Below are 25,614 nucleotides of genomic sequence, written 5' to 3' on the forward strand. Positions count from 1 at the left end.
TTTCTATTTCCATTCTCAGGTAAGCTAATGAAAAGTTCCGCAGATTTTTAAAAAGATGATATTCACCAAACGCAATCCTGTCATTATTTATAGTTTGAACAGAACACTCTCGAGAAAAGGATTCTTGTAATATTAACCACTTTGATCCTGTCTAATAAATTGGTTAATTTTACAAGAATCCTCTTCTCGAGAGTGTTCCATTCACCCTATAAATAATGAAAGAGGTGCGTTTGGCGAATATCATCATCTTTTTAAAAATCTGCAGAACTTCCCAGAAAAATTCTTTAGCTACCTGAGAATGGAAATCGAAACTTTCGATTATTCTCAATTTAACTAAAAATTCCACGCATAAGACTTGGAAAAATTGCCACGGGAATCCTATTTTGCAGGAAGAACGCCTTGTACTCACACTGAGGTAAATACTGTACAATTCTTACAAAATAGTGCCTAGTGAACGTTCTCAATAATTTGATTGATATTGGTTAATATTTATTTTACAAAATGCTGCCTAGTGAACATTCTCAATAATTTGATTGATAGTCTATTAGTTATTTATTTTACAAAATAGTGCCTAGTGAACATTCTCAATAATTTTATTGACATCAGTTATTATTTATTTTCTTTTTCTTAATTTATCGTGGCATTAAGATATATGCAGAAAGCGATTAAACTCTTAAAATGAGATCGAAGACTTCCATTATATCAATTAGGCCTATTGGTGAACACGTTACACATGTTTGGTGATGTTCGTTTGTCCGAATTCACTAGTATTTGTAATTTTAAAATTGATTAAATTTCAGCTCCAGTTACGAATCTATACGAAAAGTTTATGTCATATTTTTGTAGACTAAAACATCATTTCAATGAAAATTCACGGAATATCATCGGATATAAGAGCTCCTGCAGCCTACTACCAAAATCTGATTTAAATTACATATTTTGAATATGCAGCCTATTTATGTTTTCATGGGCTAACACTGGATTCATACTTATAGGTACCTTGCAACTGGGGCTTCTTTTAAGCACCTTGCTTTTGAATTTCGCATGGGGTCTTCTACAGTTGGCTTAATTGTAAAGGAAACTGTGGAGATTTTATGGAAAATTTTACAACCGCTGCATATGCCAGTTCCAACATCAGATACTTTCAGGAAGATTGCAGAAGAGTACTTCAATGTATGGAATTTCCCTAATTGCTTGGGAGCGATTGACGGGAAACACATTCGTATCAATTGCCCTGCACATTCGGGTACGATGTATTTCAATTATAAACACTTCTATTCTATTGTTCTGCAAGCAGTGATAGATGCAAATTATAGGTTTACTATAATTGATGTTGGTGGCTATGGAAAGCAGAGCGACGGAGGCACATTCCGCTCCTCAGATATGTATGAGTTACTAAAAAATAAGCAACTTAATATTCCTTTGAATGAGTATCTGCCATCAACAAACACATTGGTACCATTTGTTTTCATTGGCGATGAAGCCTATCCCCTTCTGGAGAATTTGCTAAAGCCCTACAGTGGTGAAAATCTTGAAAAAGACAGTGAATGTTTCAATAAACGCCTATCAAGAGGGTAGGATTCCCGCCACTAGTGACGGTATGCACAAGGCAGAGCTTGACAGGCCGCTAGCTGATTGTGGGTAATGAGTAGCCAAGAACATATTCTCCGCTCCGTTTAACATATCACGTCGTACCATCTATGATATTCAAACAGTTGCGCTGCAATTTTTTTTATTGTTAGGTCAATGTCCAAGGGAAGCATAGAAAAAATTCGAAATCAAAATATTGTTCTTAAAAGTGAGAAAAAAAAAAATACTAACTTTGAAGTGATCTGTTTAAAGAAAAAATGTTTCGGTAAGCAACAAACTTTTTTGTTTTTCACGTTAGATGGGGGGTCAAAGCGAGAAAAATGTTGAGTAAGAATGGAAATTTGTTTTAAAAGTTATTGCTGCTCAAAATCTTTACTGGTTACCGAGTTACGGCCAATTAACGTCAAAACTAAAAACACGCGCGTAGTTTAAAATAAAATACAAATTTGTGTAAAATAAAAAGCACGAATTACACAAATAATTGATAAAAGTCGTCCCTACTAATTACAAAAGTCATCATTGACATCTGGTCCACAGACCACCTCTCCAATATCTCTGTAACTCCATGCCGAGACTTGTGCTGCAAGCTTGAAAGAATGACTGAAACCATTCTTGGAGCTTACAGCGTGCTGGAAAGCTAGCAGTAAAGCGACCATCCATGAGTCAACGTGTGCGGTGTCATATGATTCTAGCGATTCATTTCCCCCACTACCGCTACCAGCTACTCTACCAGCTAGTGTACCATCGTCAACGTGTCCGTACCCTAAGGCTTTTACAGACAATCAGCATTTAATGGCAGTAGGATGTCAGTATGATGTGCTCGCTGTTATTACTCCCAGTACACCCCAAGACCTTAGTGAGGCTGGAAGAATTAGATCAATGGAAAAATCCATGATGCCACTGAAAATCGAACCCGCGACCTTTCGGTTTGCAGTTTTATGCCTTAACCGTGATGCTATCGCACACATTATGTAAGATAGTATAGGTCCTTGAATTGTAAGTTGCTAACTTACTTTACTCTGCTGAATTCCCTAATATGTTGTAATGCTTATGAGAAAAATAATTTTCACAGTTGCATAAAATTCTTGAATTGTTTTCCTCCTCCCTCCACCCTTCATACAAACTAAACCTATACATATTTTACACATAGATCTAGATGTTTCTTCTGTGACTAAGTCCTATCGGAAGTTCTATGACTTCCGTGTTTTAATTCTTGATAATTTATTATTGATATTAATCCATTGCTTTGTTGATTGTTCCATGATGGAAGTGTTGTAAAATTGCAGGATTACATATCATCCACACAGGTAGTTTGAAATCATGATGTTATCTTGATTATAGGTCATTCATTATCTCGTGAAACCTGCTTGTGCGTGAGGGGAAGAAAAAGTTGACTGGGAAGCTTCCCACCTTCAATACCTTCCATTTGCAGCTAGCGAGCTCACTTAACCCCACCATAAAAGCCTTACTATGAGCTACAGCGCACATATGAATTTGGTTTCACGAGATAACGAATGTTGACTACTCTGAAACAAATTGTATTCCTGTATTTCGCATTTTAATGTGGGCAGTTTATTTGTAGAAAAAAGTAAGTGTGCTGTATAATTCTGTGTTGTTATAACAGTTATTAGAAGAAGCCAAAGAGTAAGATTAAACTATATTTTTCATTCTTTAATCTTTGCATGAAAAATAGGACTACTTTTGCATGTGGAATTACATGCTCCTTAAATCAGATAGTTCCTTTCTTGATTGATACAAAGTGATTAATATCAAACTGACGGTTTTTAAAATGTCCTATTTGTGTTTGATGTCAGCTACGACATTCAGCTACTTTCTAAGTGTAAAGTATCTCTGAAACAATAGCTTTTATACTGGTCATTGTTCACCATATCTGGAAAAAAAAAATGGCTCACAGTTTATGGCTTGTCAGAACTGCACCCCAAATTCCAATCTCCACGTGCAGGGGCCTTTCATGAATTCCGTGTGGGTTATGTGAAGCCCAAATGCTTTTGTTTTAGAAATTCATATTTCCAGGCAAGTGGAACAGGCCTTGTATGTGAACTACAGGATGTTTAGGATGTCTAGTATCTCCACAATTATGGCCACGTGTGGTAACAAACTTGTTTCTCTTTTGCACCTTGTGAACAGCAGTAATCCTTAGACTTGCCAGGCATCTCATATTATACAGGAATTACTATATTCCAGATTTAAAAATCTTGCCATATTAATGTCGAATGGGATGTTAAAAATGATCTGTTTAATCATTTAACTAAAGGCTTTCAATTTTTAACCCCACTCGCTTCATGAGTTCCCTGATTTGTACAACGAACTTGTAAAGTAATAGGAATTGCTCCATTTGCACGTGTTAGTTAGATGCTTGGCTGCTGTAGGTCCTTGTCCGGAGAGTGTTTGACACAGATGGTGTTACCATTACAGCTTGGTGTTGTCATGTAGGAATGTGACAATAATGGCTATTTTCTTGTCACATTTATAACTTATAATTTTCCCACTCACATTAGATTATAGTTTACAAATAATATTTATTTACGTAAAGATTAATTTTTGGTCCTACAGAATTTATGTTACAATATTTATTTATTTTTTTAAACTTCACCACCAACAGAAGCAAGCTTCCATTATAAGTGGCTTACACTGATACAATTTATATACAAAATACATAATAGTGAGAAAAAAAATAAGCAACACAAACTAAAGAAAGAAGAATACATAATAGATGCTAGAATATAATATTGCAGTTAATATTAGTGCCAAATGTCAATATAATAATGCAGAATTATTTCAAAATTAGAGTAAAAACATTACAATACACATATTCATCATTTAAATACCTAAGGAAATATAGTTCTTTTTAAAATTGTATGAAATGTTTTAATTGATAAACTGAAATCTAATTGAGAATCACAGTTTAAAGACAGAGGGTTGTAAGTATTGCACGTAACAAACAGTGGAGAGTTCTTGAAGAAAACAGTTCTAGGAATCGGAATAACAAAAGGTTTTCTATGATGTAATTCCGTTCTTTTTACATTGAACTGAAGGAATTTAAGAAAATCACAGTTATTCAATATGCCATTAACAGTCTTACAGAGTAAAATTTGGCTATTTATTAATTTATTAAAGTTTTCAATCATATGATTTATCAATTTTTGCAAAATTATTATTTGCTAATACATCTTATAAAAGAAATTTTATGAACGTTTTCGCGTGTATGGCATCATCAGATATTCAAAAAGTTGACGAAATCTAAACATAAGTCCATTAAGTTGTACACAGTAATATGCATAACAATAGTTGAATAATTAATCATGAGTTATATGTAATGAAATTCTTATATTGGGAAATGCTCAATTTGACTAATTTGTATAATTTGTCGACTTGCCGAAAAGTAAAATATAAAATTTTTATAATTATAGAATATGAATGTTAATTACATAGAACTCATGTTACATTTTGTTAGATGTCACTATTATATACAAAACATTTCAAAGATAATTTTCTGTAAACATGACAACAAAATTAGTACTGCCAAATTACTTGCCATGTCATGCATGAAAACCTGATACTGTCCCTCTAACAGTAAATCTCTCTCGTAACAGTACAGTAAATGTTACTTTTATTTCACCGTGTTTGAATCTTAATTATTCCTATACATTTATACACTGCAGTAAGACTGTTAGTTTCTCTTATATAGCACTCATTCATTTATTTCTCTTTAGTAGTAAAATGTTCATAACATAATTGTATAGTTCAATTCTGCTACACTTGTTGTCAATCAGAAGTGCAATTAATATGCCATTACGCAGTCTGAATGTAGACAAGCATCTCTTAGTCCTTCACCTTTATTAAACCTTCACCTGAACTGTTCTAATTTATGACGAATTCTCTGCAGATGATGTCGACCTGGATGAGGAGCAGCGCCACATGCTGGACGACTTGCTGGACCTCAACTTGGAGGTGGACACTGCACAGTCCAACCTCAGCTTCGCATTGGACCTGAATGCCCTGGATGAGGAAGTGAAATGGCACGAGCTGCAGCTGGAATACATTCAGACACAGGTCCAACAGGACCCACAACTTGAAAACAGGATGCAAAACATGCAATACCTTTGCGAAGACCTGCGACTGCGAATCAATTATGTGCAACGGCAGTTGTCACGTGATGACGTGTACGATCGAAGAATGATAGAGCGATTGTTGCAGACAGCAAACCTCTGGAATCTGTCAGCCAGGGACCGTTGGGTTCTCTATCACTATTGGATTGACCGACTCAGGAATGCTCTGCTTGGTGAACTGCGAAGACATGAAACTAGGTTTAGAATGGAAGCGAGGATGTTTGAAGAGGCTCAGCAGATGAATGATCTGGAGGTGCTTAAGGACTCATTGGTTGTCGGCATGACGACCACAGGAGCAGCAAGACTCCAGACCTTGCTGCAGGCACTGAAGGCTAAAATAGGTGAGAAAAATACTCCTGCTAAATGCTGCCTTTCACAACTCATTATTATTAATAAATAGTAACTACCGCTATCATTACGATTACTATTATGGCTACTAGAATAGTGTAGGGGTTAGGGCCATGCAAAACAGCTGTTATACTTGGTCAAGATTGGCTTACCTTTCAAAAGACTGAAGCTCTCTAACCAACCAGTTCCAATATCGCTTGCTCTGTTTAAGCCGCATTGACACTATATTAGTACAATCGAACCAAGTACAGTCTTCGAACCAGCTCATATGAACACACATCTAGATGTGGTTGACATGTATCCCCAATTGAATCGTTTTAAACATGACGGATCTGGTCCTGCAAGGTATCGAAGTTGTTGCATGTATTTATTTTATTAAAGAGCTAGAAATACATCAAACTGGCCACTGGTGTACTGTAACACAGTTGGTTGGGTTTTTTCCGAGGTTTTCCCCAATCATGAGGTAAATGTCAGGTAATCTATGGCGAATCTTCGGCCTCATCTCATCATCTCGCTATCACCAATTCCATCAATGCTAAATAACCTCGTAGTTGATATAGCGTCCTTAAATAAACAAGTAAAAAAAATACATCAAACTCTTTCCCATGCAGCAAACAGAAGAAGTAAGACTTGCAAATAGATTCTAAGGCACAATGAATTGGTTGCATCTGCTAATTTAATTTCAGTCGTGCAACCAAGGTTCCACAGTTTTTTTTTTTTTTTTACTAAAAATTAATGCGTCTTTATTTGGAAAAAAAATAACACGAAATGACAGTCTACTAAAATTAGGCTCTGAAAATTTTCGTCTTATATAAGATGAAATGACACATGAAACTTTATGCCCTGTATGTCCCCAAAATCAGTTTAAGAGAAATTAATTATTACGTACATACGTAAGTAATTATGTCTCCAATCAAAGACTTGTTACGATAAAAGTTTTGAAGTTTAATGATATGTACATGAATTACTCTGCAAAATTATCACAACTCAAGCCGCTACAGAAATGAAGAAAAAATGAAATTACTTTTCTGTGGAATCTTTCCTTTTAATGTAGCTACTGGTGAGTGATGGGAAGTGTCTGCACAGCTTACATGTGTTGTGGCAGCTTAATTAAATTTACATTATTGAAGTTTCCTGATTCGATCCACTCATTTGGATATAGTGTTATAATGGTAAGGAAAGAGTATTTTTTTATTATACATGAGAATAGTAAAATAAAATAGTTGTTGTTTAGTCAGTTGTCTGAAAACAGGTTGGAACCTCATCGGTGACGCCAATAAGGCATCATTAATGAGGCAACTAAGCCAGCAGATAATGGGTTAGGGTGGTCAATTCCTTTGCTCCTCCTTGCATACATTGCTGACTAGTTACGTATTTCACTATCAGACTTCAGTTGCATACAAACAATTACAGGGTGGATGAGAAGTCACTCCCTATTTTTAAACACCTATTTCTGAAAAGGTTTACACAATAGAAGCCCCATTTTTGCTCACACATTGCCATTGCATGTGCGAAAGTCACAATTCAATATGTGCTTAAGAATTTTCAAGACATTTCCTCAAATGAACAGGTACAGTTTACACAACTTTTCTTAGATACTCTGGGTGAGTAGCAGCCATGACTTCACGGATCCTATCTTCAAGCTCATCAAGAGTCTGAGGTTTGCTCCGATATACTTCTTCTTTGGCCCATCCCCATAAAAAGAAGTCACATGGGTTCAGGCTGGACTTCGTGTTGTTGGATCATATCTGTTGTGAGACCATGATTGGCGAACGTTACTTAGCAGTGTTACAAAATTTTGTTTGGCCTACAATATCTGCATGAGACGAAGCACATGAACTGCTATTTATGCAAAACGCTGCTCCTACGCATTTTGCTTTGTTGTTCGGGCGTGGCTCAGTGAACACTTCTCAGGATGCTGGATTGGCCGTCGGGGACCCACAGAATGACCAGCAAGAAGTCCATACCTGACCCCATGTAACTTCTTTTTATGGGGATGGATCAAAGAAGAAGAAGTGTATTGGAGCAAACCTCAAACTCTTGATGAGCTTGAAGATAGGATCTGTGAAGTCTTGGCTGCTACTCTCACCAAGTACTTAAGAAAAGTTGTGAAAAATGTACCTGTCCGTTTGAGAAAAGCCTAGAAAATGCTGGAGCACATATTGAGTTGTGACTTTCACACATGCAATGGCAATGTGTGAGCAGTATGTGAGCAAAAATGGGGGTTTCTATTGTGTAAACCTTTTGAGAAATAGGTGTTTAAAAATAGGGAGTGACTTCTCACCCACCCTGTAGTGTTAAGTTTGTTTTGGTGCTGAACCTAACCTCAAATTTCTTTGTGAGGTTTATGCTTCACTGCAGAGTGCAGAGGTCTGTCCGCCCTTGTTTTTGTATTCAGAAGTCCCAAATCACGTCTTCTGTTAGATACAACTCGACAAACTACAGTTTCACGCTTTGTCCATTTTCTTGAGCAAGATCTTTCAACACTTCGCTATCTGCTGCCATTTTTAATTCACACTCATATCCGATCATACTCGTGGAAATTGAGCATGGTCCTAGTCCACTTGTAGGTCGGATGTCAGCATCTGAGCATTATTCAAGCCTGCTTTACAGGGAACTTCTACCTGAAATTTACTTATTATTTTTTTTTTGGTCCTACATAATATATCTGTTATGGTAACAATTAATATTGAAGGAGAAAAATTCTCTCTGGTGCAGGGGATTGAACTCGGGTCCTTGGCTCTACGTACTAAGTGCTCTCACCATTGAGCTACGCTGAAGTTCAATCCAAAGCACCGGATCGAACTCCTCTCCTCCAGTGTTTTTCCCTTTGTGGCCTGACTCCAAGTTGGGCATGTATGTTGACATTTTATTAAGTCAACTGCCATTATACAAGGCGTGCACTCAGTTATGGCCAGGATTCCTCAGTAATATGCACAGTAATCTGTACAGAAATATGCACTGGATTGGACTTCGGCTTAGCTTAATGGTGAGAGCGTTTGGTACATAGAACCAAGGACACGGGTTCGATCCCCGGCGCCGGAGTGAATTTTTCTCCTTCAATATTAATTCTACCTGAAAGCCAGATTTCATAAAATTATCTTATTGTTACAGTAATAGTAGAGGAGGCAGCAGAAGTGATGGAAAGCCATATCGTCGTATCCCTCACATCCCACTGCGAGCATCTCATCCTCATAGGTACGTAGACACAATAGGAGTGAGCAAAAGTTGAATAGTGTTACAAAATAGCAGAACTTTTATGGGTTTTCCTGATTTTTTCGTATATAAATAATAGTCTAAATTATATTGTGTATTTAATACAGTTCTAATATTTAGTGGTAAGATATTTTTAATATTAAAACTAGATCAGGACCGACATTTCGTAATTTTCATTAAAAAAAATATTTATTTCATTTTATTTTTACCTCAAAAAATAATTTAATTTTTTTTTAATGTTGTCATTTTGCCAATCTACCATGTTTAAAGCTCCTCTTAGGCATTTTTAAAAGTGGTTAAGCATAAGGCTAGTATATGCCTCTTTTTTTTTTTGTATTGCTCTCATTTTCTTCATATGACTGGAAGAAACGCAAAAGGCAATACACAGATTGAAATTCATCGTCAATTGACGGAAGTATATGGTGAGTCGTGCATGGATATCAAAAACGTCCGCAAGTGGTGTAGGGAGTTTGCATTTGGTCGTACTGACATTCACGACGAAAAACGAAGTGGGAGACCGTCAACTTGCAACAAGACAGTCGCGAAGATTGAGCAAACCATGCTTAAAGATCAGCGGGTCTCTCTGGATGATCTCTGCGTTTCGATCCCTGAGGTTTCTCGAACCACCATTTATTGGATTTTGACGAACAAGTTACAATATCAGAAGGTGTGCGCAAGATGGGTCCCACTAATGCTCACAGAAGACTACAAACGGTAATGAGTGGACTCTGCCTGTGAATTTCTCTTCTGCTATGCAGACGAAAAGGATAACTTTTTGGATTCGATTGTCACGGGCGACAAAACTTGGGCATACCACTTCACACCTGAGGCCAAACAACAATAACGTCACTGGCTGCATTCCTCTTCACCTAAGCCGCGAAAATTCAAGCGAGCACAGTCTGCCGGTAAAGTCATGGCAGCTGTGTTTTGTGATCGAAAGGGGGTATTGTTGGTCGACTTCATCGCTACTGGAACCACAATAAACGCTGACAGGTATTGTGAGACACTGACAAAACTCAGACGGGCGATTCAGAACTGGAGAAGAGGAATGTTGAGCAAGGGCGTAAGCATTCTCCACGATAATGTTCGACCCCACACTGCCCACAAAATCGTTGCTCCCCTGCAACAATTTGGATGGGACATCATCACCCACCCATCTTATGTCCGGACTTGCCACCGAGTGACTACCACCTGTTTCCGAAGTTGAAAGAACATTTATCCAGAATTTTCTTCAACAATGACAATGAGGTGAAAGATGCGGTTCAACACTTCCTCAACAGCATGGTGGTGAACTTGTATGACATGGGCATACAAAAACTACCAATATGCCTACAAAAGATGCAGTTCAACTCTTCCTCAACAGCATGGCGGTGAACTGGTATGACATGGGCATACAAAAATACCAATGTGCCTACAAAAATGCATCGATTATGTAGGAAAATGAATAAATGTTCAAGCTTGAAATGATGTAATCAGGATTGAAAATAAACATGTCTTTATTTGTTTTAGAAAATAGAAGAACTACTTTTGGAATTGCCCTCGTAATTAGCACAATAATGCAATAGAGCACACTGCATTCAAATTGAATATTTTTGCAATTAACTGCAAATGTTAGTAAGAAATATCTTCTCCAGAAGTATCAAGAGTTACGTTAGAAACCTTTAATACAAAGTATTCAATAAATGGTTGGACATGAGTTTATACAGATGGATTCTTATCATAGCATGATGAAAGGACTGGAGCAGGTGAAATCTGCCAGTTCTTTTTCTATAAAAAGTGTTGAAAAGAACATAATGACGGATAAATTGACGACATGTATTAATCTCTCCAACACTTATTTTACTAAATAAATGTAAGCAGATTGTAATACTATTATATTCTAGGGCAGTTATTCAAGCAATATTGAAACATACCTCAAGGGGGTAATTATGGTTCACCAAATCAAAGATATTGGGAAGAATGTAATACAGTGGATTCCAGCCTAGTACGGAATAGATGGCATTGAGAAGGCTGATATTATTGTAAGATACCAAAAAAAAAATACTACACAAAAGATCTCTTATGAATCAATTAAAAGAATTGTACTGAGAAAGAAAGATAACAAATGATAAATAACATATTTATGGATCATATGCAGAGACCAAGAGGAATACGGAAAATGGGGAAGATTGGAGAATGATGGGTTTGCAATGAAAACCTGCCCTTGGACAGAAAACTATGAATAAATTAATATTGAGAAAGGTCAACATTAATTATTCTAGGAAAATAATGCTTGAGAATGAAAATTCAAAATGGAAAATTATTTTCAGCATTCCTAAAATTATTCCTGAGTTAACATACATATTGGTGTTGCTGTCTTTAGACTCATAGATGGCCATTCTTCATAAACTTGATTTACTGCCATCACCACGATATTTGTTATGTTTTGAAAAGGAAAATATGGACTGAGAACACATCAGATCTTGTCAAGCCTTGAAGATGGATTGTTATTAAATTTCGGATAGTAAGAAGAATAATGATTTTTTTTTTTTTTTGTTAAATCCTAATTATTAGATACATGTACATACTTTTAATCAAATAAATCTTATTTGACTTCAAAATATTTTCGTACAATATTTCAGTGCGTGTTAGAATATTAATAGAAGTAGTATATAACTTAGAACAGTCCTGACAATCTTATCCTTATTGAACCCATAGTGCCTATCTCTTTCACATTAAATGGATGGAGATAATGTAACTGACTTGAAACTTTAATTATTGTCAGAAATTTCTTCACAGTCCGTTTATGGCATTGAATAATTGATATTTTCTGAGATTTCATTAATCATATTCGTAGTCTGCTCTACTAACTCAAAAAGTCAATGTATGTTATAAGAACTCTAAACTGTGCTGTTTTCTAAGGTGACATGTATTGTCAGTAAGTTGATCAGAATTTTTAAGTCATCCATATTAGTGTCAGGGCCTGCTTTCAATAGCCTAATCCTCTTTAATGGCTTGAGACCAATAACATCAGGAACCCTTACAGCGAGATGTGATTTGTCAATCAGAGTTGAAATGTAATTCTGGTAAATTTGATGATCATTGGGAAACTGCAAATTCACCCTTCTAGAAGGTTTACTATGTACTATAGACCCTATAGTCGCAGTGCTAAGGGGCCTCTGTCAGCTCTTGAAAAAAAAAATTCTGATTCAGCAAAGTTCGACCATGTAGTAAATATTTTGTAATTTATAAAAAGAATGCCTGAAAAAATAAAGCTATGATGCGCTCACAGGTGATCACCAGCAGCTGAGGCCTTCACCTGCAGTGTTCAGATTGGCACGTGACTACAACTTTGACATCTCTCTCTTTGAGCGGATGCTGAAGAATAATATGCACTGCGAAGTGCTTAAAGTGCAGCATCGCATGCGACCAGAAATAGCCAAGCTCATTGTGCCGTCCATTTATGCAGAACTAGAGAACCATGCCTCTGTGATGCAGTTCGAGAAGATACGTGGCATGCTCAAGAGCCTGTTCTTCATCACACACAATCACTCGGAGGAAAAGGTTAGACATTTAAGTGTATTTTAAGACTTGCTGTAGGCCATTGAAGTCGCTAATACTTTGGGGGATCCCTGCAGACTAATTTGCGTGGTCCTTCTAGAATCCTTCATGGCTTCACCTATCTTTGTTACACCATTCATAATATGTATAGGGAGTCCCATAAGTCTGGAACCATAGGGAAATCGTAACATGTGTTCAATGTGTTCTCCTAGTTATGCACAATTCGAGATGCCTTCGCGTATGCAGTGGCATATCATGTCGTTGCTCCTATGATAGTCAATCATTTGCACTATTATATTTATGATTGGCAGGTTAATGTCTGAGGAAAGCATAGAAAAAAAATCCGAAATCAAAATCGTTTTTGAATGTGATAAAAAAAATACTAACTTCGAAGTGAGCTATTCAAAATAGACATATAGGCTACACGTTCAAAAGTTGGTGAGCGGTAAACTTTTTTATTTTTCACGTCAGATAGCGGTCAAAGTGAATGAAATATTGAGAAAGAATGGAAATTACTTTTAAAAATTGCTGCTATTGAAAATCTTTACTGGTTTTTGAGTTAAGCGAGTGTGTGCTTGGCGAGGAACTCAAGACAACCTTTTGTCTGTTACAAGGGAAGAAAAGGTAGATTGTTATAGAAATCTTCACGCCGATTTCAAATCTACTTACAAAATATTTCCATCGCTTAAATTTTTTTAGTTAATCGTGAGTTTTGAAATGTAATAATAAATTTGTATTTGCAAAGAACTGATTGTTCTGGAGAATAGAACACACAGAAAAAGAAATAAATTTGGATGAGAAAGTAGAGTCTATGTAGAAAAATAGTAAGTGTATCGGAAACAAGAAGTTAAAGAGATCTGAAAAGATAAATTAGGCCTACCTATAAAACGAATATCCTGAGAATTCCTCATAACATGAATTACCATTCCAGCACATATAAATAATTGAAAATAGTGAAATGAAAGTGAAAGCAGATCCTTTATACTGTAAATATTTTTTATTCCTACTGAGAGAGGTGGCATTGGAAGATTCTCGGTCATTTAATAATTTTAGGAATTGATGAGAATGTGTTCAACGAACTCCGTAGTGCCATAAGATCAATACATTCATATTTTGAAACAATTATTTTACTTTAATTGTCCGCATTTCTACTATAATGTAATGTAATGCGTCTAATCCCCCCTCAATAACTTATTTTTCATGTGTTTAATTTTTACTATTAGATTTAAAAAAACCATACCGATTTTTATTAAACTTTTTAGGAAACTAGTACTCCCTATAATAGCTACATTCATTAATGTAAAACAAAACTACAATTCTTAAACTTTCAATTAGGCCTAAGATGAGTTCTGTGTGACACACAGAACCAAAGTTATAAGTGTTTATGTCTATCAATGTGCGCGCATTTATAATTTCTTCAATTTTGATTTATATTCCAAACACTTTTTTACTGAAATAAAAATATACGGGGTTCCTTTTTCAACCCTCAAATAGAAACAAAAATTTTCTGTTTCGAAACATCAAAGTTACAAGCCTATTCGATTTGATGTGGAATGCCTCATAACAGAAATCACTTGTTTCTGTAGAACATGGTTGATGACAGATACACTGATTTCGTATTTCATATTTTAGTACTTTATTTTACCAAAGCGTCTTTGCTTGATATTCATTAATTTTTTCACCATTTCGTCCAGATTGAAATTATGGTAAGTTTCTTATTATTTGCTTAATACAGCTAAAGCACTTATTCTCGACTAAAAAATGTTTTGATCAGTATCAGTTTAGAAAAAGATCCTCCAGCTGCTGCTGACGTAATGGGTATAGTTTGATACAACTGAATTGTGGTGCACAAGTCAGGAACACAACTGTTATGCATGAACAAAAATGTCGCGAGATGTTTTATGGATGATATCTTTTTCCTTCTTATTTTGGCGGTCATAAATTGTCTTAGAACTGACTAGTTAATCAATGAAATTAACATAAATCTGAATCATATTTATCCACAAATTTTGAGGTCTGTTTATATATATATATATAATTGCAAAATGTTAATTAACATTCATAATGCTAGTGAAACATTTGGATAATTGTTGAATCATTATATCGAGCAATACATCGAAAACAATTATTTTAAAAGCTTCGAGTGGAGCTTCAGTTCTTTCACCATAGGATAGCTAATCGATTTTTTTATCTGCACTTGTCATTTAGCAATTAATTAATAAATGAGTTCTATTCAGTCAATACTTATGTTAAATATTGACTGAATAGAACTCATTTATCAATTAACATTGAACTTAACGGAACAAATATGCCTTTAAAATTATTTAGCAATTAGTTTTATTTCAATTTCGAAAATGTGATTTTTGGTCATATACACAACCCATTTCTCTTAAGTTTTGACATGGGCGACAAAGCTAGAGCTGACCTATTTGGGGATAGAGTTCATTTCAGATCGTTGCTCTGCAACATGAGATCCTTGGCTTCTTGTTTTACCTCTTAATCCTTAAAAAGTTTGTCAGTCCATCACACTTGTCTGCGTTTGAACCTGCAGACCTCATATCTGATGTGAGGCATGAGAGCCATTCATACACCAACAGTGACTTCCAAGGTGGCGAAATGATTATTTTGAAGTGAAATGGCCTGCTTCTCTCTCTGCTTATTTAGAATAAATACGAGCGAAATTCAAATGATGAATGTGTTACAGGTTGATGACACCTCTAGTCACCGGAATCCTCATGAAGCTGACTTCCTGATTGCCCTGTGTCGCTACTTGGTCCTGCAGGGCTATGCTCCAGAGCGCATCACTATTCTAGCAACTTATTCCGGCCAGATGTTCTACCTGCGCCATGTGAGAGATACAATTTTGACTCCTCGTAATAGGAACAGGATAAGTCAATTAATGTAGTTGTAGGGTAACAACACAAAAGTGTCTGTTTATGCGAAAAACAATAATTGCTGCATTTCTTCTCCCTGTAGATAAGAGGTTTATTGATCTCTTTTCCTTTCAGCAAAATTTTGCAGCTTGTTAATGGATGGACCTCGACGATCTGTACCTATATTCTGATGAATATGAAATCTAATTTTATTTTGCTCATTAAGTTTATTTAAGTAAAGAATGTTAAGGGTTCATGTTTACTGTGGCAACTCCTGGCCCCAAATTTTGCCAGGGCTAGAATATTTTCAATAACTTAATGAAAAAAGTAGTTAATCTTCATCTAGATGACAAGCTATAATGAAATATGCAAAAAATATTATAATGAAACATACCTTCAATAAAAGTTCATACTTATTTAAATAAGAACTCTATTTTTCTGCTCAGCAAACATTTTTATCACCTTTTCGTTGAAGCCCATTATATTAGCAATATACTCTTTCTCTATTGTAAACACTTCCAAAACATTGAGTCTATCCATCCAACTGTTTTTGTTAAACACGTTCTAACACGTTTCAGTGCCAGTGTATTGAAGCATTGGTCAGATTCACCTTTTGCTACTGGAGTTGTGAGAACTATGTTTGACAATTTTAGTACTTCTGAAAAGGTATCCTCTAGTCTAAATTGTTTTCAATGAAAAAAAAGAGTACAGTACACTAACAGAATTTATGTCCTTAAACACCTCACTAGAATAAAGAACTCGCAGTTTGCTCTTTAATTTTTCTCCTTCTATGAAGATATAATATTTGGCACAACTGTTACACAAAATGTCATGAAGCACGGACTTCCAGTCACTGAATTTTGTGGGATCAACTAAATTGAAATACTCCAAATGTTTAGTAGCACCAAATCTTTCTTGAGCTTGCTGAGTAACTATATCGCAGCACAATAGCACATGCATTTTTGTTATATATATATATATATATATATATATATATATATATATATATAGTGTGTCCCATTCATCCTGAACCGTGTGGAAACTTAAATTCAGTTCATCAGCCATTTCCCTAACTGTAAGTCGACGTTCAGAGCATACTAAATCGCGAACTTCGCAATGTTTTTGTTGGTTTTTGAAGTGGAAGGCCGGCTGGACCAGGAGTAATCTTCGACTGATTTGCGGCCATCTTTGAATCTGTTGAACCAGATGAAAACATTTGACCACCTCAGACATTTATCCCCGAAAGATGTTTTTAAGAGTTCATAAGGCTCCGAAGCTGATTTCCCGGTTTTAAAACAAACTACTCGTTCCCTTTTTTCATCCTTTTGCGAAATAGATAAATCCGTTGAGAACTGAAAACACGTCTTCACTCACCAGGCTGCCACACTTTATTGAACAAAGATATCGCAGTGATCTTTTCAGGGCGTTTCAAGGACAAAAAATAAGCTTTCTCTTTCACATCTGCAGGCAAACCTACCCCTTCCTATTGAGCAGTGGCAGCTCCTGTCATAAAACTTTACAGTCACATCTCGTATATCCCCCCCCCCGGTCTGAACTTCCCTGTATAATAATTTACCAATTGTGCCAGCTGTTACACTGCTACTTTTTTTTATAATCCGTTGCAACACTACTTACTGCTTTGCTAAGAAATAGCATTGAGCATTACATGCGCTATGTTTGGTTCAAAGTTTGTTGGGTATGGTGAAGTTCAGTATTCGCCAATGTTCGCTCTGCAGGAGGATGCCTGTAGTATTTGCTCCATCTGTTTTATAAAAAAATTCGCAGTCCTCCACTCCCACCCTTTCATGTCTTAACTGGTTAAGGATTTTAGCACAGATCTTGCGATTAGTTTTTCGTATGAAATAAGACGAAGTTTGTAATGTCTTGCTTGCCTGTGTCATGTTCGAACATTGCACTACTAAGAAAACAACAGACGAGAGGAGTAAGCACACTTCTTACTTCCATTTGTTTGTTCCCTGTTGCTGATAAGGTGGGTTTATATGTGTACAGGCTAGGAAGAAGCATGCTATGCTTAATGAGGTGAAGATAACTGTAGTAGACAACTTCCAGGGAGAGGAGAACGACATCATTCTACTTTCTCTGGTCCGTAGCAATCAAGAGGCCAAGATAGGATTCCTCAAAATCGAGAATAGAGTCTGTGTAGCTCTGTCCCGGGCCAAGATGGGATTCTTTATTATTGGTAAGAAGTATTCATACTGACTTTCTAGGTTTAGGTGTGTGGGTAGGTAGTTAACCTATTACAGACTCTTAAAAGTACAAATAATGTGTGTGCCTGCATATGTGTGCATGCAAGTATCCATTGCTAAGACGTTTGGCAATGAAGCCATTAGTCTTCTTGCACTCCATTTCAACACTTGTTCACAAAGGTATCTAATTTCTCTACAGCTGCACATCTATTCTGAGTAGAATAGTTGATGAAAGTTATGATCTGTCACCAATCTAAACAAATCAATAGCAGATTTTCGTGATGCATGTGCAATTTCTTAGAATTTCTTAATATTTCCCGTGATTTGCCTGTAATTTTGTTTAAAATGATCTGCAATGAAATAATAATGTAACAGCCGTCATCTTTTTCTCAATCTCACTATACTTTTTGCAGGCAACATGGACAACTTGACGAGGAGCAGCAAAATCTGGCCAAAGATAAGAGAGACGCTGAAGCAGCAGGATGCTATAGGGCCACACCTAACTCTGAGATGCGAGGTACATCCTACTAAGTTCACCAGCGTTGCCACTGCTGAAGACTTCAACCAGGTGCCAGAAGGAGGCTGCTCCCAGCTTTGTGGAGCCCTTCTGGTTTGTGGACATGATTGCAAAAGTGTGTGTCATATCCGAAACAGACAACATGTGGACTACAGATGCTTCGAGCCTTGTAACAGGTGAGAATATGCATCACTGTAGCCATAGCTTGTAAGTTTGTAAGTCTCTCTCATGGTCATAATATACAAATTATAATTATAATTGCAGTATAACTAACCCGTTTTTAACGGATTTTTTGGGGATTACTTTTTTTTTCCTAAATAGGGGTTTTCCTTAATAGGAGGTTTACAGAAAATGGAAAAGGAAGGCTAAAATATGTAGTACTAACGTGTGTCATGTATCAAATTTTATTATAACCATTTAATTAGACCTACAATTATTATTTACACTACTTTTCATTATAATGTTTTCTAGCTCTTCAAATGGTGTGGTGCAAATGTTTTTCTGTCTGGTTGAACCCGAACCACACTGAAAGTCGGCATTGAAAATTTATTCTTTCTTCTTCATTATTCTTCGTAATGAAGTAGTTGTCAGACCATGCTTTTTTGCCATTTATGATAGTATTATTTGAGAATTAGCTCGACATCCCTTATTACTTTCTCTTTCTGTCCAATGATTAATTTCTTCCATTTATTCGCCATTATAAAGATGCATAAACATCATAAATTGACAAAAAAACTTGGAAACAGGATCTACACAACTCGAGAGAACAAAGCAAGCAAAACAACTCTCTGTGAAAACAAAGCAAAGCTAGACCATAAATAATAATAAGAAATAACGTCACCATATGGAACCACATTACTATCAATTGACATGCACTGTTGAATATGTTGGTAATGTTGAATATTGAAAGACGAGTCGATATTTCGAGATTCATTATCACAGAATCATTTGAAAAGTATTCCTTAAGAGTGGGAATTAATTACATTATTCTTAACAGATTATTCCTTAAAAATGGTAACATTAAAATGGGGTTTTACTGTAGTTCCTTTGGAACAGCTGCACACTTTTACTTTTCCTAGCAGTTAAGAATCGGTATCTTCGTCATCATAATGATCAAATTTATTGTGGTCTTCTTCCTCCACAAGTTCATCATAATCATCAATAATCACCAACACCATTCCCACTCACACCAACACCATCACCACACTATTGTAGGTCTTCTTCGAACAAAACTACTTTCAGAGAGCTCCATCATGTCATATTTTTTCTTTCTGAATATTTAATTTCTACTTTTACTGCATGTTTTTGATCTACAGAGTGTTTCAGGAGAAACAAAAATACTGTAGAATAGTGTAGTTTGGGTTAACATGATATCGATCTAACCTGACATACCGTGCCTACAGTATGTCCGAAATCTAACGGTTGGGGAGATATTGATAGGCGAACTTTTAAATGGAGAGAGGCATTATACATGTATTTCTACATTTTAAAATGGTGTGATATGATACATTTTTTTAAAATTCTGTATCTTGGTGCTGTTCTAATGAATTTATTTCACATTAAGCACAGACTTGGTAAGAAAGTAAAATAATTACACAAGGCAAATTATATAGATTCTACGAACTGTACCACAGCTGCAGGAGAAGTGTATTCATGTTTATGTGACCATTGACCATACTAGAGCCTAAGAAACATCTGCGATAAGGATACAGGTTTTATTACCAGATGGATAAGCACAGAAAAAAATACAGTAAACATACTGAGTGCTTACAAATTCCATCACTATAGTCTTATGAGAGTACCATGGTACTGCAGTACAATTACATTTTTCCACAATTTTGGATAAAACAGGATAACAATAATACAGTGCAGTACCAGTATGGTAAGTTGGAATTTACACAGGCTGCATTGTGGGCCAATGTGCAAAAATCTGACTTAGCATGTCAAGTATAGTACACGGAATCAGAAGATGTTCTAATATTTCGCCTGTAAATTTCTCCCCAACCATCAGACTTTGGACATACAATAGGTATATCAAGTTAAGTAGATGTATTTCATCCTAAAGTACATTATACTGAAATATTTTAAACTCTTCCTGGGACATTCTGAACTCTTCTAAGAGTCTTGCTATTTTTTTACAACTAAATTAGAAATTCTTTCTTTTTCTACTCTTTTAACATGTACAATTCTCTTATCATGTTACAAAAATCTGAATGACTACTGTAGTTAAGAGCATTTGAAATAATACTAAATAGAAATAACAGTACAATTTGCTTCTGTAACTTAAATGATAAGTACTACACTTCGGTTCCAGTATCATTTGTTAGGAGGCTGATGAGGAGTTTCAGAGTCTTTCTGGAAATTACCAGGATATTATGAAAGTCCCTTGTCATCGCCCAGAGTCAACTCACACTCTTCCAATCTTTATGTAGTCGTTTGCTGATCGAAAGTGTACTAAAGTTAAATTGCTAAAAGTGACAGTCTAATGCCATTTCCCACTTATTACAAACGCTCACTTTTATTTTGTTATTCACTTTAACACTTAAATTAATATATTAAACTTGTTAAAATTAAATTAATCTGTCATTAAAGTATATTAGCTTTAATACTTTTAACGTTTAATTTTAAGAAAGTTTTATATAAGCTCGCTTTTAAATTATTTATGTATATACAGGGTGATTTACGAGGATTTACCACAACTTACGGAGCTTATTTCTGGAGACATTCTGAGCAAAAAAGTCATATAAACATATATTTTCCGAGTTACCACTAATTTGAAGTTGTTTGTAAAATACCTTTATTCTTTAGTTTAGGGTAAACGAATATTACAGATAAAGAATGAACTGTTCAGGAGTATCATTTCTTTAATTAGCTAGTATTATTTTTTTTATTAATTTGTCCTACAGAATAACATCAGTAATATTGACAATTTAATATTTGAGGAGAAATTAATAAGAAAATAAATAAATAAAATAATAAAAAATAACTTAATATTCTCATAGCTAGCAGTGTATATTTCTGTACAGATTGCTGTGCACTTAACTGCGGAATCCCAGCCAAACAAGTCACTCAGCTGAGTGCACCCCTTGTATATTGGCAGTTGACTTGAATATGATGTCAACATATATGCCTAACTTAGAGTTAGGCCATGAAGGGAAACATTGAAGGAGGAAAGTTCGATCCGGTGCTGTGGATTTAATTCGGCGTAGCTCAAGTATTGGAGGGTGTCCCTGTAGGTAAAATTGACGGTGTTTGTGTTTGTGACATTCCTCTCTTTAAATATGCACGTCTGACGTCCTGTGATGTGGAAAGATCGTTTTAACGGTATAAGTCGTTGTTCAGAGATAATTGGCATGCATTTGTGATGGAGAATTTGGAGATGGTCTTTGTTGTTCACTGCGATTCTCGGCCAACTACTAGCACTCAAGTGTGGTTGGTGAGTACCTACTAACATTTTTTTTCAAGCTAAGTAAGGTATTTTTGTCATATTAAAAAAAAATATATATATTTTTTTATTTTTAGCAAATATTTTCGTACTTTTTAGCACATAAAAATAAATATATTTAAATTTTTTAGCACATAAAAATCCGCTCCCTACTGATATATACCATCGCCAGAATAGTGTCTAGTCTACAGGGCGGAAGCTGTCGCCTGGACTCCAGGCAAGAGGCGACACCTTGCTCCTTGTAAGCATTATTGTGTCGACGCGTTATGAGCAGGGAGACAAATAAAAACATTGTTTGACTTGTGGATAAGATGCAGAAATAAGATATGGTGACATAATATATGTATACTAAAGTAATAAATTGAAAATCAAGGCATAGAACCATTGATGACTGCAGCATGCAAAAAAGCAGGAGAAATTCCGACTTTTGACAAAAAAATCAGTAGGGCAGTAGATTCAATGGAAAAACAGGAAATCTCCTGCTAAATCAGTAGGTATGGCAACACTGGACCCGGGTTCGATCCCCGGCACCAAAGCGAATTTTTCTACTCAAATATTAATAGTATTCTGAAGCTAAAAATGTGTTGTAAATTCCATAGTTGCTTCGTACAGAACTTTTTTTTTTTTTTCCATTTTAACTGCAAAATTAAATTTTTCTTACTCATTTTTCACAACAAATTGTTACAAATCACGCCACTCTTGTAAATTCTTTAAGAGTGCATGCTAAGAAACTAAGATGCATAATAAAGTGTAAAGAATCAAGTTCCTAAAATGTGATTTGTAACAGTTTTTATAAGTGCATAAGAATAATGTAATTTTTAGTTAAAAATTGGAAAACAAAATCTGTACAAAGCAATTAACATATCTTTAGCTTCAGAACACTAGCCAATTAAAGAAGTGATACTACTGAATAGTTCATTCTCTATTTGTAGTATTTTTTTACCCTTAAAACTAAGAAAAAAGGTATTTTACAAACAGTTTCAAATTATTGTAACTCTGAAAATATTGAGATTAGGACACATGTTTACATGACATTTTTTGCTCAGAATGTCTTCGGAAATAAGCTCCATAGGTGGCGGTAAATCCTTGTGAATCACTGTGTATAAATGAAACAAATATATATATAATTTTTTTTTTTTAATTTATACAAAGCAAGAAATTGATCTCTTAACACACATACATAGTACGATACAATATAGATAAAAGTAACCAATACATATTAACTACAAATTAACGAACTTATTTCTATGATTAGTGAATATTTTACCTTTGTTTATCCTTCTCCACCATCTCTTCCTTTGCATCTGCAAATATTTGCACATACTTAAAATTGTAAGTCTGAAAGGTATATTTTAAGGAACATTTGGCAGTTGTATTGGGATTATTTATGCTGTAATGTAAAAGAAATCATGAAGCGACTTTCTCAGGTCAGTTTCAGTTATGGTTTTATTTGTTTTTGCCAAAGTCTCAAAATATTTTTGAATAAAATTCTGGTATCATATGTATATTTCCTGGATTAATTATATATCTTGAATATGAACAAACTTAATGGACGCCAGGTCAGTAAAGCATAGTTGATGTTGAAAATTTATATCTCGGTCAGGCTTTTAACCGAACTTTTTACATCACAGTACTTATTCTAACTTCATGTTATGAAACGTAAACGAATCACCTAATTCAGTCAGTCTTTTGGCAGTTGGTTGATAGGTCAGCCAGTCTGTTGGGTTATTATTATTATTTTTGTTGGAGGATTAAACCAAATTTCTATCAGAAAAATTTTGACCCACCCTTCAATTAAATTTTGGCTGAGTCAGTCGGTCGTTTAGTCAATCTGTCGATTTTCATTGCCTCCAAATTTTGCCACTTTCTGAAATTCTGGTGACTTGTTACAATTGAATTCAAATCCTGAGTGAGTAAATAAGAATAAAACTTATTAACAATGAAAACAAAAACGGACCAAAGATTACTAGACATAGAAATAGAAAAAGAAAAATAAAAGTAAAAAAAAAATGCATATCAAATGGAAGACAGAATTCATTATTCCTATTAAGTGGGATAGTAGGCGAGGGTGATAACTAAGAGAATTGAATTTTAACGTCAGTGTTAAATGAACAGACATGCCAGAAATCTGCGACACAGCACACAACCTGCAGCTGCACCTCTCTGTTCCTCCCTCTCTCTCTCTTTTCCCTAAAAACCGCTAAGAAATGCTATTACCATTTAAACTTACAAGCTCATTGCTTTGCTGGGGCTGAATCCATGAAAATAAAATTTAGTAGTGAACATGGTAGTGGCTGTACCATGAAGAATGACTAATTGTTTAATCAAGAAAGTTTGTTAATGTGTATATTGTGTTATGCAGGATACCGAACAGATGTGTGCTGAGGCACATGTGCAGGAAGTCCTGCTGGGAGGATTGTGGTGACTGCAGGACACTTGTGTATCGCAAACTTCCATGCGAACACTCCATGAACCTGTACTGCTTTGTAGATCCTGAAACGTATAAGTGCCCTGTAGAAATCGAGACTGAACTGCCAGCATGCGGCCACAAAGTCATGAAACCATGTCATGCCAAAGTAGAAACATTTCGTTGCACCCATCCATGTGAGGAACGTCTGCCTTGTGGGCATAGTTGCATGCTCCGGTGCCACACACATGACGATCCTGACCACTTGGAGGTAAGAAACTCATGTTGAAGTGTATGGAGTAAAATTCTGTTCTGCTTGGTCAGGATTAGTAAAAACATCAGTAATTGTTACTACAGAAAGAACCAAACAAGACTATACGGAATTTTAGCACACGGGTTTGCAGAGTGGTTAATGGTAAGCAGTGGGTCATTGGCTGCGTATTGTTTGTCCTTCACTTGGGGTTGTTGACGAGAAGCTTTAGAAGTCAGTTACTATTTTGTGTTTATAGTGTGAAGAGGATTAGGATTAGAATCATGGTTATACATACACCACTGAACAGAGAGTGTTTATTGTCGAAACTTACCTGTTAAGGAAGTAGTCTTACAATAGCTATTTAGGAAAATTTCGTATACATTTTCCTGATACTGTGAGGCCATCAACTTTTATTGTGGGCGAATTTAAAAGTGTATAGAAGAAATCCACGAACACTTGAGAACCTGGAGAATGAAATCTGGAGAGTGATAAATGAAATTCGCAAGAAGAGTTGCAACAAGTGTCACAAAACTTTCTTTGGAGATGCCAGGAGTGCTTAGACCAAAGCGGACATCACTTTCAGCAGTTCCTATGACATTCAGGTAAGACTGAGGAAGAGAAGTTATCTTTAATTTATGTTGCCGCGATCCTTCCGCCGGGTGTGAAATGAATGTTGGTGGTGCATCTTCCATATCATGGTAAACATAATATCAGTGATGCACTAAAATGCCGTAAAGTCTTGTTTGGTTCTCTCTGTACTTTGAGGTAAGCAACTTAGGTTGAAGTGTGTGGAATGATATTCTGCTCTGCTTCATCAGGATTAGTAAAAACACATTAATAATTGTTACCACTTGGAGGCAAGGAACTCATGTTCATATGTGCGTGGTGCAGTTCTGCCTGTCTGATCAGGATTAGTAAAATCATATTAGTAATCGTCATCATTTTGAGATAAGGAACGTATGTTGAAGTCTGCAGGGTGAAATTCTGCGCTGTCTGTTCAGGATTAATAAAAGCACATTAATAATCGTCACTTTGAGATAAGAAACTCATGTTGAAGTTTGCAGGATGAAATTCTGCGCTGCCTGTTC

The 25,614-nt window shown here is 35.7% G+C and overlaps 1 protein-coding gene across 3 annotated transcripts in view; it reads left to right on the forward strand.

The window, feature by feature from the left end:
• Window positions 1-25,614, forward strand: part of LOC138696380 (NFX1-type zinc finger-containing protein 1-like) — an 84,591-nt gene that overhangs the window by 19,244 nt on the left and 39,733 nt on the right. For all 3 annotated transcript variants that reach the window (XM_069821269.1, XM_069821267.1, XM_069821268.1), the window contains 7 exons: window positions 5,498-6,061; window positions 9,183-9,266; window positions 12,556-12,827; window positions 15,529-15,672; window positions 17,708-17,897; window positions 18,318-18,597; window positions 24,229-24,544. In XM_069821269.1, the coding sequence (XP_069677370.1) occupies window positions 5,498-6,061; window positions 9,183-9,266; window positions 12,556-12,827; window positions 15,529-15,672; window positions 17,708-17,897; window positions 18,318-18,597; window positions 24,229-24,544 (1,850 nt within the window). The remainder of the gene's footprint in view (window positions 1-5,497; window positions 6,062-9,182; window positions 9,267-12,555; window positions 12,828-15,528; window positions 15,673-17,707; window positions 17,898-18,317; window positions 18,598-24,228; window positions 24,545-25,614) is intronic.

This window comes from Periplaneta americana, chromosome 3, assembly GCF_040183065.1.
Source record: "Periplaneta americana isolate PAMFEO1 chromosome 3, P.americana_PAMFEO1_priV1, whole genome shotgun sequence".
In the NCBI taxonomy this organism is placed as follows: Eukaryota; Metazoa; Arthropoda; class Insecta; order Blattodea; family Blattidae; genus Periplaneta; species Periplaneta americana.